At 45.0% G+C, this 12,144-nt stretch overlaps 1 protein-coding gene across 1 annotated transcript in view; it reads left to right on the top strand.

The window, feature by feature from the left end:
• REEP1 (receptor accessory protein 1) overlaps nt 1-12,144 on the top strand; it is a 125,535-nt gene that overhangs the window by 88,505 nt on the left and 24,886 nt on the right. The window contains exon 5 of the mRNA XM_064268812.1: nt 469-582. Within this exon, the coding sequence (XP_064124882.1) occupies nt 469-582 (114 nt within the window). The remainder of the gene's footprint in view (nt 1-468; nt 583-12,144) is intronic.

The raw sequence follows: 12,144 nt of genomic DNA, 5'->3' as shown, positions 1-12,144 counted from the left end.
ATTAGAGGCTTTAGAACAATCCTAGAATATTGCTTGGAGAAAAGCTACCTGAGTCAGCAAGTCATTAGCTTTGTTTTGTTTTGTATAAAAAATCCCTCTTCCAATACCCTGCATCTCCTCTGGAGTCCCTGAGTGGTGCAAAGAGTTAATACAATTGGCTGCTAACTGAAAAGCCTGGTGATCAACTTCTGAAAAATTAGTCACTGAAAACCCTATGGAGCACAGTTCTACGCTCACACATGGGGTCACCATGAACTGAAACTGACTTGACAGAAACTATTTTGGTTTGGTGTCTCCTCTGTTTCTCCTCCTCCTACCTCCACACACACTCAGAGTATCTAGGACTTTCCAGTCCTGGTGAGAATCAGTGGTGAGGCAAGCTCTAAGCCCAGAGCTCAGGAGAAGGGAGAGACAACAGAGATTTATTTGAACCTTCCAACTCAGTGTGCCTCTTTGCTTCTTTGTCAGGAGATTGATGACTGCCTGGTCCAAGCAAAAGACCGAAGTTACGATGCCCTTGTGCACTTTGGGAAGCGGGGCTTGAATGTGGCAGCCACGGCGGCGGTGATGGCTGCTTCCAAGGTACTGTGCCGGGCCCTGACCACCATGGCTACATAAGCATCTCAGTCCCTCTGGTTGGCTCTTCTTGACCCATAGCAGTTCACCCTGTGGAGGCTAGGGACCAATCAGTGATTCCTCATCTTTTTTTGAGCTCCCTTTGAAAATCTGATGGAAAACAAAAAATGGCAGAGTTTGTCCCCAGAACCTTGGATAAGCACAGAAACAATGTGTGTGATTTTAAGAGGTTCCAGAGCCCCTGAAGGTTACCTGTGACTCCCAGGTTAAGAGTCTCTAAATTACTTGGAGCTTAAGCCTAGGAGAGAGAGGAATGAAGAAGGAAGGGGAGAAAGGGAGACAGCTCTTCTCTGCAGTTTCCCAGGCCCTGGAGAGTCACATAAACTCAAAATGGTAGAGAGACTGCCATAGTGAGTGAGTGAATCCCAAGCTCACAGGGCCCAGCAGACAAGGACGGAGCCTGGGGCCCCAGGGTAAGTTGAGTGGTCCAAGCATGGAGGACAATGATGTGCATAGCAGATGTACCTGAGATGAAGGAGGTCTGAAATAAACACTGCACTTGTGGAATATCATGATCTGGGCATGACTTCCTTCACTTTTCCATCCAGCCATTTGCAGCCCTCCATGTTCCTTCCTAGCTTCTTCTCACCTCACACTCTCCTTCCTTGTCCTTGTATCACGTTCTCATTATGTACCCAGTCCTCAAAACACAAATCAGTCAGACATTTACTCTCAGAGTAAACCCAATGGTTGCCCTAGCATGCCTTGGTGACAGTCCTTTCCCCCAAGTCCAAATGTGGTCTAGGGATCTACGGTTGGCTGGGGTGGAGGAAAGGCAGTTAGGCTAGTGTTTGGGAAGGCTCAATGGTTGGGAGGTGAGTTGTATTAGCAAAGAGAAGCCACCAGTCATGGATGGTGATGTGAAGGCTTGGGGATAGAGGTGGTAGAGCTGTGAAATGACTTGGAAGAGGCTGATTAACACAAATCTTGGTGCTTCGTGGGCTTTGAAGGGATGGCAGAATGCAGGGTGCAGAGAGTCAGCTGGGCCAAGGAACTTGAGCTGGGTTTTCTGTGCCTTGAACCAAGAAGTATGTTAGGAGCATTTCTGGGAGAAGGACTCACCACATAGGGCTGAGTGGTTGCATGAAAAGCACCTTCCACCTGAAGTCAAGAAGTTCTGCAGACAGAGGCTAGGAGAGAAGGAGGGAGAACAAGAAGGGAATGGTTCCTGTTTCGGTCCAGGACCAGCTCCTTCTATAACCCAGAATCATACTGAAGGGTTTTGCTTCTCTGTCCACCTGGTATCTGGAGAGTCCCTGTCCACCTAAGTGTAATAGTTGCTGGTAAGTGACGGATCCTAGTGATTATCTTTGCAGGAAAAATCTACTTTGGTATCCCCAAGGAGATTTACAAAGAGCAGTGAATTCTAAGAGTCTTCTGTTTGGGATGGAACCACTTTACACTTTTCTTTTTAAGCCAGAAGAAAAAAGAACTCTAATCTCTAAATTCTAAACCCATCAGGCCTGTCTTGCAACATAAAGCTACAAAACTCCTCTCTCAGCCCCTTTCCCCCACCCCATTTCCTTGGCTTCTCTACCCTGAAGTCACAATTCAGTTGTAGAGTATGAATGGGGTGTATTTATCAAGACGGCTCAATGTGGGACACCCGGCCACTCCGCTGTGTGTGTGGAAATTCATTCTGATGGTAACTTCTGCAGGGCCATCCTTTTCCAGGTCTGCTTCAAGCTGGAGCCTCCAGAGTCTTGATCCCATCTTGGCCTGTGATTCCTAGCCAGTCACCGACTGCCCCACTGACCACTGGGGAGCCCGTATGCCCGCGACTTCTCCAGCCAGGCACCAAACAACAACTAAAACCCGAAGGAAGCTCCAGGCAGTCTGACACTTGCCTCATGAAATAACTGCTCATAAGTTCTTTTCAGACTGACGGAAGCAGTGAGGGACGCCAGCTTTCTGCTGGATTTGGTTGCAGAGGATAAAATGTTCTCCCTTGTGGTGGCTTTGCTTTTCCTCTCTAAATAGAAATATCTTGAGAGAGAAAACACATCTTCTCTTTTAAAAATAATGCCCTCTATTTTTGAAACAGCTAGATGTATACTAAAAAAAAAAAAGGGTAAAATCCAGCCTGGCTGAGGTGTAGGTCAGTGGTTTCCACGGAAACAGTAGAGTGCTCCAGCCAAGGGTCAAAGGCTGATGGCTCACCAGAGGGTCAAAATCCGGATTTCATGTCCAAACCACCTGGGAAGCTTTGTTTTTTAATAGATTCTCAGACGTGCTGAATCAGAACCTCAGGCAACGGGCCCATGCATCTCTATTTTCAACAAGTTTCCCAGATGACTTTTAAATAGCCGGCTCCTCAAGGGTCCCTGCCCAAGGGCCTATAAGGGCACAGTGATTAGAGTTAAAACAGTCAACTTCTTTAATTGTCCTGGGATGCAGGTTATCCCCCTTAGAAGCATTAACCTGGAGAATGAGGAAAGCAGTGTGTGTGGCCATGTCTCTGTCCCTCAGACTTAGTGCCAGCCAGGCAGTACTATGGTAGGCATACAGAACCCTGCACCTCTTTTGTAGCCCTTTGCTTGTGAATGCCTAGTATAGTCCTTTGTCCCCAGCTGAGCTCTTAGCTGCCTTGTTGATTACCTCAGAGCAAGTGCCTGCAAAAAAGACATCCTGCCAAGCCACCCATGGCTAGGGGCCATATAATTTATTGTCTAAACCAGGACACATCAGACAATGGAAAGAGTGCTATAATAACTATGGCAGGACCAAAAAAAAAAAAAAACCATTGATGTCAAGTTGATTCTGACTTATAGCAACCCTATAGAATTAGGTAGAACTGCTCCATAGGGTTTCTAAGGAGCGGCTAGTAGATTCGAACTGCCAACCTTTTGGTTAGCAGCTGAGCTCTTAACCACTGAGCCACCAGGGCTCCAAACTGGGTCTGTCTTGAGCAAACTGACCTCATGGTCACCCTACTTATGAAAACCAATTTCCGTTGAGTTGATGGTGACTCATGGTCAACAGCAACTGCTTTGGGCATCCCTGGATGGTGCAAACAGTTAACACGCTCAGCTGCTAACCAAAAGGTTGAGATTAGAGTCCACCCAGAGGCACCTTGGAAGAAAGACCTGACAATCTAACTCTGAAAAACCAGCCTTTGAAAATCCTGTGGTAACCCTACTTATGGCTGCATTTTAAATCTCCTGGACCTTGCCTGTCTCCTACCTCTCAGAAAATACCCTCCTTCCTGAGAACACTCTTCTCTAGCACTTTCTGTCTAAGTAAGTGTTCTAGTCTGTGAAAACTGCCCTTTCTCCTTCCTGAGAACACGCTTCTCTAGCACCATCTAAGTGTCCCTAGTCTGTGAAAACTACCCTTTCTCCTTCCTGAGAACACGCCTCTCTAGCACCATCTAAGTGTCCCTAAAAAAAAGTCTGTGAAAACTGTCCTTTCTACTTCCTGAGAACACGCTTCTTTAGCACCTTCTGTCTAAGTAAGTGCCCTTGTTCCTGGCTGGCTCTGCTGCTGGATATTAGCTGTTTCCTAGCCCGTTAATTTCACCCAGAGGGAAAAATGAACTCAGGTCTTTTTAAGATTAGAATTGAAAATCTCTCTATTTTTAAAAATAATGCCCTAGAAATGCATTTATTAAGCAAAACACCTGCTCACTTGAAAGAGAAACCACAGTGAGAAAACCCAGTTGAACAGAAGTTTTTAAAACTGTGAGGTGTATCCAGTCACCCTGCGCCCCTTGATGGTTGAACCATATCCTAGGTCTATTCCATCTGCCCAGTTGTCAGACCTGGTAAACCAGCCTTGCTTTTTACTTGTCTCATGACTTGAAAACTGATGTTGAGTTCCCCTAGAGATTCTGTCCCTAGAACAGTTCTAATGGTACCAGTACTGTAATTAAAGTCACCTGTTTAAGAAAGTGGCTCTAAGTAAAGCGTGCCTTCTGTGAATTAGGGACTTTGCCCCCCGCCCCGCCCTGATGGTTTTCAGATATGTTGTGTGGTTTTTCCCCCTTGAATCTATTCTTTCCCTATTAGCTCGTTAGCTTCTTGAGTTGAGGGGGTTCTGTCTCCTTTTCCTTTGTTTCTTGCTTTAAAACAAAGCAAAAACAAACAGTTCCTAGTTGCTTAGTATTTTGCCACCTTCAAAACCATAAAAAACCAAACCCATTGCCATCGAGTCGATTCCTACTCGTAGCAGCCCTATAGGACAGAGTAGACCTGCCCCATAGAGTTTTCAAGGAGCACCTGGTGGATTCAAACTGCCAACCTCTTGGTTAGCAGCAGTAGCTCTTAACCACTACACCACCAGGGTTTCCTTTGCCCTCTTAGCTATTCATTAAACCTTTTGATTGATCTGAAGAATAAATCTTTTTGATTCCTCCAGGCCTGCTCTGTTGAGTATGGTAACTACTTGCCACATGTGAGTATTGAAATTTAAATGAAGTAAATTTTAAATTCAGTTCCTCACTCTTACTACCCTCCTTTCAAGCTCTCAGTAACCTCTGGTGGCTGGTGTAGATACGAAACATTTTCATCATCATAGACCATTCCTTGAGCAATGCTGCCCACCTCTGTTAAACCTCTTTGCTTCTCTTTGCTTTGTGTTCACCCCTCCCCTACATCTGCTCTGGTTTTGACAGCACCCCTCTCTGACCCACTTAGCTCCTGGGTGCTTCTGTATCTGAGGTTCACCAGGAAAACAGGGAGATGGAAGTCAACCTTATAGCAGCACCTACGCCATAGCTCCCAGTGCTTCATCTACTCCCCTGGTTGCTCTGCTTTCTCACCGTGACCTCCTGTTTCCTGGCTTGCCAGACGGAAGTCAGGCCCTTTGCCTACAATTAAGGTGAGTGCCCACTAGGGCACAGCCAAGATAAATTATCACGCTTTTCCACTTGCCTTAATAACAAACAAACAACAAACAACTCTGTGAAACAGTTCCACATACACAGTTTAAACAAATATTCCTCTCCCTCCTATTTTTTATCCACAACTGCTTAGCTAAGCCTCTTGCTTAAATAAAGTGCAACTTCCAAACCTCCATGAAACTTTGTTTTTGGAATCAGAAGCTCCTTCTGGGACATTCATAAGCCCAGTGATTTGGGGCTTCAGACCAGACTAGAATCGGTTGTACTCACCTTGGTTTTTTTCTTTCTAGCAAAAAACTACCTGTTTACTATTAATCAGAGGAGAGGTGCTGGTCTTCTTTTTATGAAGCCTTCCTGTCTCACCTAATGCCTACAGGATATTTCTAAGGAAGAAGAGAAAATGACTGTCCCCTCCGGGCCCATGTATCTTACTTCCCAGCTTCCCATCCTTGTCGTCTGCTGAATAAGTGGCCAGGGACTCTGAGAAGCCTGTATCAAGTTAGCCTTCTTTCTTCTGTTTCAGCTGAAAACCGTGCGCCATACATTTGATATTTAGAATTCACCACAGCAACCACTTTTATACACCAAAATTATCCAAACTGTCATAGACAGCCTGCTGAAAAGGTCTAGAAGTATTCTTTACCCTCTTGTCTCCCAAGCAAAGCAGCTTATACCCAAGTTTAGCTTTTCAAAACATGCGTAAGCAGAATCAAGCAAGACTTTCAGGCAGCATGGTTTTGTCATTCAATGCCCCATAATTCTGGATTCTTGTTCTCCCAATGTTCCTACCTGGAATGTGACCTCACCTCACTCCACTTGGGAGCTGCTTAGGTGGATTAAAACAAACAAAAGACCCAACATCACAAGTCAGCTGAAGAGGAAGGGCTAGAACTCACACTGAGTTGCTGGTCTGATGTTCCTTGCCCCCTCTCTGTTCCATGTTTGTCTCTGGAGATTATATGTCACCAGATATATCAAGGGTCCAAGTGGAAAGAGAGGAGCCTGCCTGCCAGACCTCAGAGAAGAACCTGGTCGAACCTAGAAGGTCAGAGAAAGTAGTTTGAGAATCACATATGAGCAGGAAGGCTGTTTCTAGGTTGTGGTGGCACAGCACCTTCTCTTTCACCTTCACCTCTCTGACTCCTCTCATGCTCATTCCCCCTCCTCCCTTCCCTCATGCCCTCCTGTAGTCTGGGATTTCCCTGGGGCCCCTGCAGCCCTCCTGCTTCCCACGACCATCTCATCCTTTCTCTCACAGTCCGCTCTCACCTGATGCACATGGTTCCCAGACTGGTTTCTCTGCCCATGACCCATCTCTCCAAGCTCAAGTCCAGCATTTCTGATTCTCTGCTGAACATCTCCTCCCTCTCTCCTTGTTGTCTCTAGGCAACATTCCCCTGACTCTAAATCTGCCCCTCCATCTGTGTCCCCTCTTGCTGATAATGATAAAATCACTGTCCCCACAGGCACCAAGACTTCAAATCTCACAGTCATCTTTGATGCCTCACCTTCTTACTCTCAAGTCCTGACCGTTTGACATCCCTCCCCTCCTTCTGGGCCTTCTTCCTCTGCATTCTCCCTTCCAGCTTGGGCTGTTGCAGTAGCTACCCAAGTGGTTGACTCTTGGCTGCTCCTGTCTTCCAGTTTGAGGCCCTGTACAGTCCGACCCTGACTCCACCTTCCAGCCTTGTCTCTCCTTACCTTTCCAGCTCTTCTTGCACTGTACCCCATAGCACCACCTTCTGTGCTGTTCTAGAGTGAGCAACTCTGCTTGCTATATCTAGAATGTTCTGTTTCCTGCCTCTGCCTTTGTTTATATTGTCATTTCTCTGCCCCTTTTTCCACCTGTTTAAAATTCTGTCCACCCGCCAAGGTCAAATTCCATCCTCTCCATGAAGCCTTCTCTGATCCCTCTCTCCTTGGTTGTCCAGTGGCATTCTGTTGTAGTCATTTATATTCATGTCTTATCTGCATCCCTTCTAGGTGCTTAGTAAATATCAAAGGAATGAGTGACCATCATACATATTCTTGGCTGCCACGACAAACAGAACAATGCCTAGCATCAGTTATATCCAAGATGTAGGCTTTGGAGACAAGCAAACCAACGTTAAAAATTCCAGCTCCACCACTTACTGTTTGAACCTAGGGCAGATGTTTCACTTCCTTGAGCTTCAGCTCTTTCACCTGCAAAACTGGGATGATCATAGTGCTGCCACAGAATAGTTACAAAAGCATGTACATGAAGACTGCACACAATGCAGAGCCCATAATGCTTAATAAACATTACCTACTATTCTCACAGTTTATTGTACTGTGGTGGCTTGTGTGTTGCTATGATGCTGGAAGCTTTACCACCAGTGTTTCAGATACCAGCAGCGTCACCCTTGATGGACAGGTTTCAGCGGAGCTTCCAGACTAACACAGACTAGGAAGAGGAACCTAGCAGTCTACTTGTGAAAAAATTGGCCGGTGAAAGCCTTATAAATAGCAGTGGAACATTATCTGATATAGTGCCAGAAGATGAGCCCCCCAGGTTGGAAGACACTCAAAATATGATGGCGGAAGAGCTGCCTCCTCAAAGTAGAGTTGACATTAATGACATGGATAGAGTCAAGCTTTCAGGACTTTCATACGCTGTTGTGGCACAACTCAAAATGAGAAGACACAGCTGCAAACATTCATTAATAATTGGAACATGGAGTGTATGAAGTATGAATCTAGGAAAATTGGAAGTCATCAGAAATGAAGTGAAATACATAAAGATCAATATCCTAGGCATTAGTGACCTGAAATGGACTGATACTGGCCATTTTGATTCAGATAATCATATGGGGTCTGCTATGCCAGGAGTGACAAATTGAAGAGGAATGGCATCGCATTCATCCTCAAAAGAAACATTTCAAGATCTATCCTGGAGTACAGTGCTGTCAGCGATAGGATAATTTCCCTATGCCTACAAGGAATACGACTATTATTCAAATTCACACACCAACCACTAAGGCCAAGATGAAGAAATTGAAGATTTTTGCCAATTCCTGCAGTCTGAAATTCATAAAACATGCATTCAAGATGCATTGATAATTACTGGCAATTGGAATGTGAAAGTTGGAAACAAAGAAGAAGGAATAATAGTTGGAAAATACGGCCTTGGTGTTAGAAACGATGCCGGAGATCGCATGATAGAATTTTGCAAGACCAACGACTTCTTCACTGCAAATACCTTTTTTCAGCAATATAAACAGCAACTATACACATGGACTTCACCAGATGGAATACACAGGAATCAAATCGACTACATCTGTGGGAAGAGACGATGGAAAAGCTCAATATCAACAGTCAGAACAAGGCCAGGGGCCGACTGTGGAAGAGATCATCAACTGCTCATATGAAAGTTCAAGTTAAAGTTGAAGAAAATTAGAACAAGTTCACAAGAGCCAAAGTACAACCTTGAATATATCCCACCTGAATTTAGAGACCGTCTCAAGAATAGATTCGACACATTGAACACTAATGACCAAAGACCAGATGAGTGGTGGAATGACATCAAGGACATCATACATGGAGAAAGCAAGAGGTCCTTAAAAAGACAGGGAAGAAAGAAAAGACCAAAACGGATATCAGAAGAGACTCTGAAACTTGTTCTTAAATGTAGAGTAACTAAAGCAAAAGGAAGAAATGATGAAGTAAAAGAACTGAACAGAAGATTTCAAAGGGTGGCTCAAGAAGACAAAGTAAAGTAGTATAATGAAATGTGCAAAGACTTGGAGATAGAGAACCAAAAGAGAAGAACATGCTTGGCATTTCTCAAGCTGAAAGAACTGAAGACAAAATTCAAGGCTCGAGTTGCAATATTGAGGGATTCCACAGGGAAAACACTGAACAACTTAGGAAACATCAAAAGCAGATGGAAGGAATACATAGTCACTGTATTAAAAAGAACTGGTTCACGTTCAGCCATTTCAGCAGATAGCATATGATCAAGAACTGATGGTACTGAAGGAAGAGGTCGAAGCTGCACTGAAGGCACTGGTGAAAAACAAGGCTCCAGGAATTGATGGAATACCAGCTGATATGTTTCAACAAACCAGTGCAGCACGGGAGATACTCGCTTGTCTATGCCAAGAAATTTGAAAGGTAGCTATCTGGCTAACTGACTGGAAGAGATCCATATTCATAGCCATTCCAAAGAAAAATGATCCAACAGAATGGGGAAATTATTGAACAATATAATTAATATCACATGAGTAAAATTTTGCTGAAGATCATTCAAAAGCAGTTGCAGCAGTACATGGACAGGGAACTGCCAGAAATTCAAGCCCGATTCAGAAGAGGATGTGGAACCAGGGATATCATTGCTGATGTCAGATGGATCCTGGCTGAAAGCAGAGAATACCAGGTAGATGTTTACCTGTGTTTTATTGACTATGCAAAGGCATTCAGCCGTGAGGATCATAACGAATTATGGATAACATTGCAAAGAATGGAAATTCCAGAACACTTAATTGTGCTCATGAGGAAGGTGTACTTAGACCAACATTCAAACAGAACAAGAAAATACTACGTGGTTAAAAGTCAAGAAAGATGTGCATTAAAGTTGCATCCTTTCACCATACTTACCGTATGCTGAGCAAATAATCTGAGAAGCTGGACTATATGAAGAAGAACAAGGCATCAGGATTGGAGAAAGACTCATTAACAACCTGTGATATACAGATGACACAACCTTGCTTGCTGAAAGTGAAGAGGACGTGAAGCACTTACTGATGAAGATCAGAGACTATAGCCTTCAGCATGGATTACACCTCAACATAAAGAAAACAAAAATCCTCACAACTGGACCATAAGCAACATCACGATAAATGGAGAAAAGTGAAGTTGTCCAGGATTTCATTTTACTGGGATCCACAATCAACAGCCATGGAAGCAGCAGTCAAGAAATCAAATGACACATTACATTGGGCAAATCTGCTGCAAAAGATCTCTTAAAAGTGTTAAAAAGCAAAGATGTCACTTTAAGGACTAACGTGTACCTAACCCAAGCAACGTGTTTTCAATCACCTCATATGCATGTGAAAGCTCAACCGTAAATAAGGAAGAATAAGGAATAAGGAGGAAGAATTGACGCATTTGAATTATGGTGTTGGGGACGGAATATACCATGGGCTGCCAGAAGAATGAACAAATTTCTCTTGGAAGAAGTACAGCCAGAATGCTCCTTAGAAGCAAGACTTGGTCTCACATGCATTGTACATGTTATCAGGAGGGACCAGTCCCTGGAGAAGGACATCATGCTTGGTAAAGTAGAGGGTCAGTAAAAAAGAGGAAGACCTTCAGGGAGATGGACTGACACAATGGCTGCAACAGTGGGCTCGAACAGCAAGGATTGTGAGGATGGCGAAGGGCTAGGCAGTGTTTCGTTCTGTTGTGCACAGTCTCACTGTGAGTTGGAACTAACAACACCTAACAACAACTCACATGTCGGTTTGATTCTGAGGTTGATCATGACCTTCTTTTCACTCTTGAACAGAATAAAAGAAACAAATCAGATGTTAGATTGGGAAGTGTTGTACCACTGAAAATCTTTGAAGGCAGGGAGGCCGAGATTCCTGCTGGGGGGATCTAGGCTCACTTCTTGTCTTTTCTTCATGGGTGGTAGAGGGAGCACTGTAGTCCTGGCCCTGCCTCACGTGGACTGCATCTCCCTGAGCACGCACTCTTCAGCCCTGGGCTTATGTTTCCTTACTGCACTGGGCCTGGCTGTCCATACAGCGGCTTCCTCCTCCTGTCAGCCCCGAGGTGTGTGGGCCCCTGGGGGCGACTTACGGCATCTGCCCCCTGCCCAGAGACAAGGAATATCAAAGCTCAGGCTGCTGAGCAGGAAGGAACTTTAGATCCATCCTCTGGAACCCCTCACTTCACAGGGGCTGATTGCTGAGCTGGGATCAGAACTGGAACCTCTAATTCTTAGCCCAGGGTTCCTTGCATTGGTCTGAGTGCCCCCTTCCTCAACGCCTCCCTCCCCTACCCCCCACACACACCTGGACTGAAATTTCTCTGACCACTTTTGACTTGGATTACACTACCGGGTCCTGAGGAAGAGTGCCTGTGTACCTGAGAGATGACCGCAGGCCGCTGAGCATTTTAGAGTCAGCCAGAGCCCTGGATAGTTTTAAGGTGGTCTCTGTGTTCTTCTGACCATTTTACATCAAACAGCTTTAAGAGTTAACAAAGTGCATTAATACACAGTAGGCACCTAGCAGATGTCCCCAAGGCAAGGCTGGGGCAACGTTTAAACGCAGGTAGTGGTACCTACTAGGTAAAGGAATTTGGTCACAAATCCATTTGCTGTAAGATGTTTTTTAAAGCTTTATCACATCTGATAACACGGGCCCACCCCCAAAACCACGGGCAGTGTTTGTAAATGTAAGTATAAGTGTAGTTCCACTTTTCACTTTTCAATTGCAGCTGTTTTTGTGCGTGTGGATGTCTCTCCCTGCCCTGTTAGTCCTCCCTCCCCTCTCCTTGTCCTTTTCCAGCTGGCCTCTTGCTTTTACCCACCCTCTGCCTCCCCAAGGAAGAGAGATCTGCTTCGTGAATTCTGTTCAGGAGCCTGGGGTTTCACATGAACCTGCTCTGAGGGCCTTTGACCTTGAACAAAGAAGGATGGA

Source organism: Loxodonta africana, chromosome 15, assembly GCF_030014295.1.
Source record: "Loxodonta africana isolate mLoxAfr1 chromosome 15, mLoxAfr1.hap2, whole genome shotgun sequence".
NCBI lineage: Eukaryota > Metazoa > Chordata > Mammalia > Proboscidea > Elephantidae > Loxodonta > Loxodonta africana.
The sequence above is the reverse complement of the archived record's forward strand: the minus strand, read 5'-3'. Positions and strand labels throughout refer to the sequence as shown.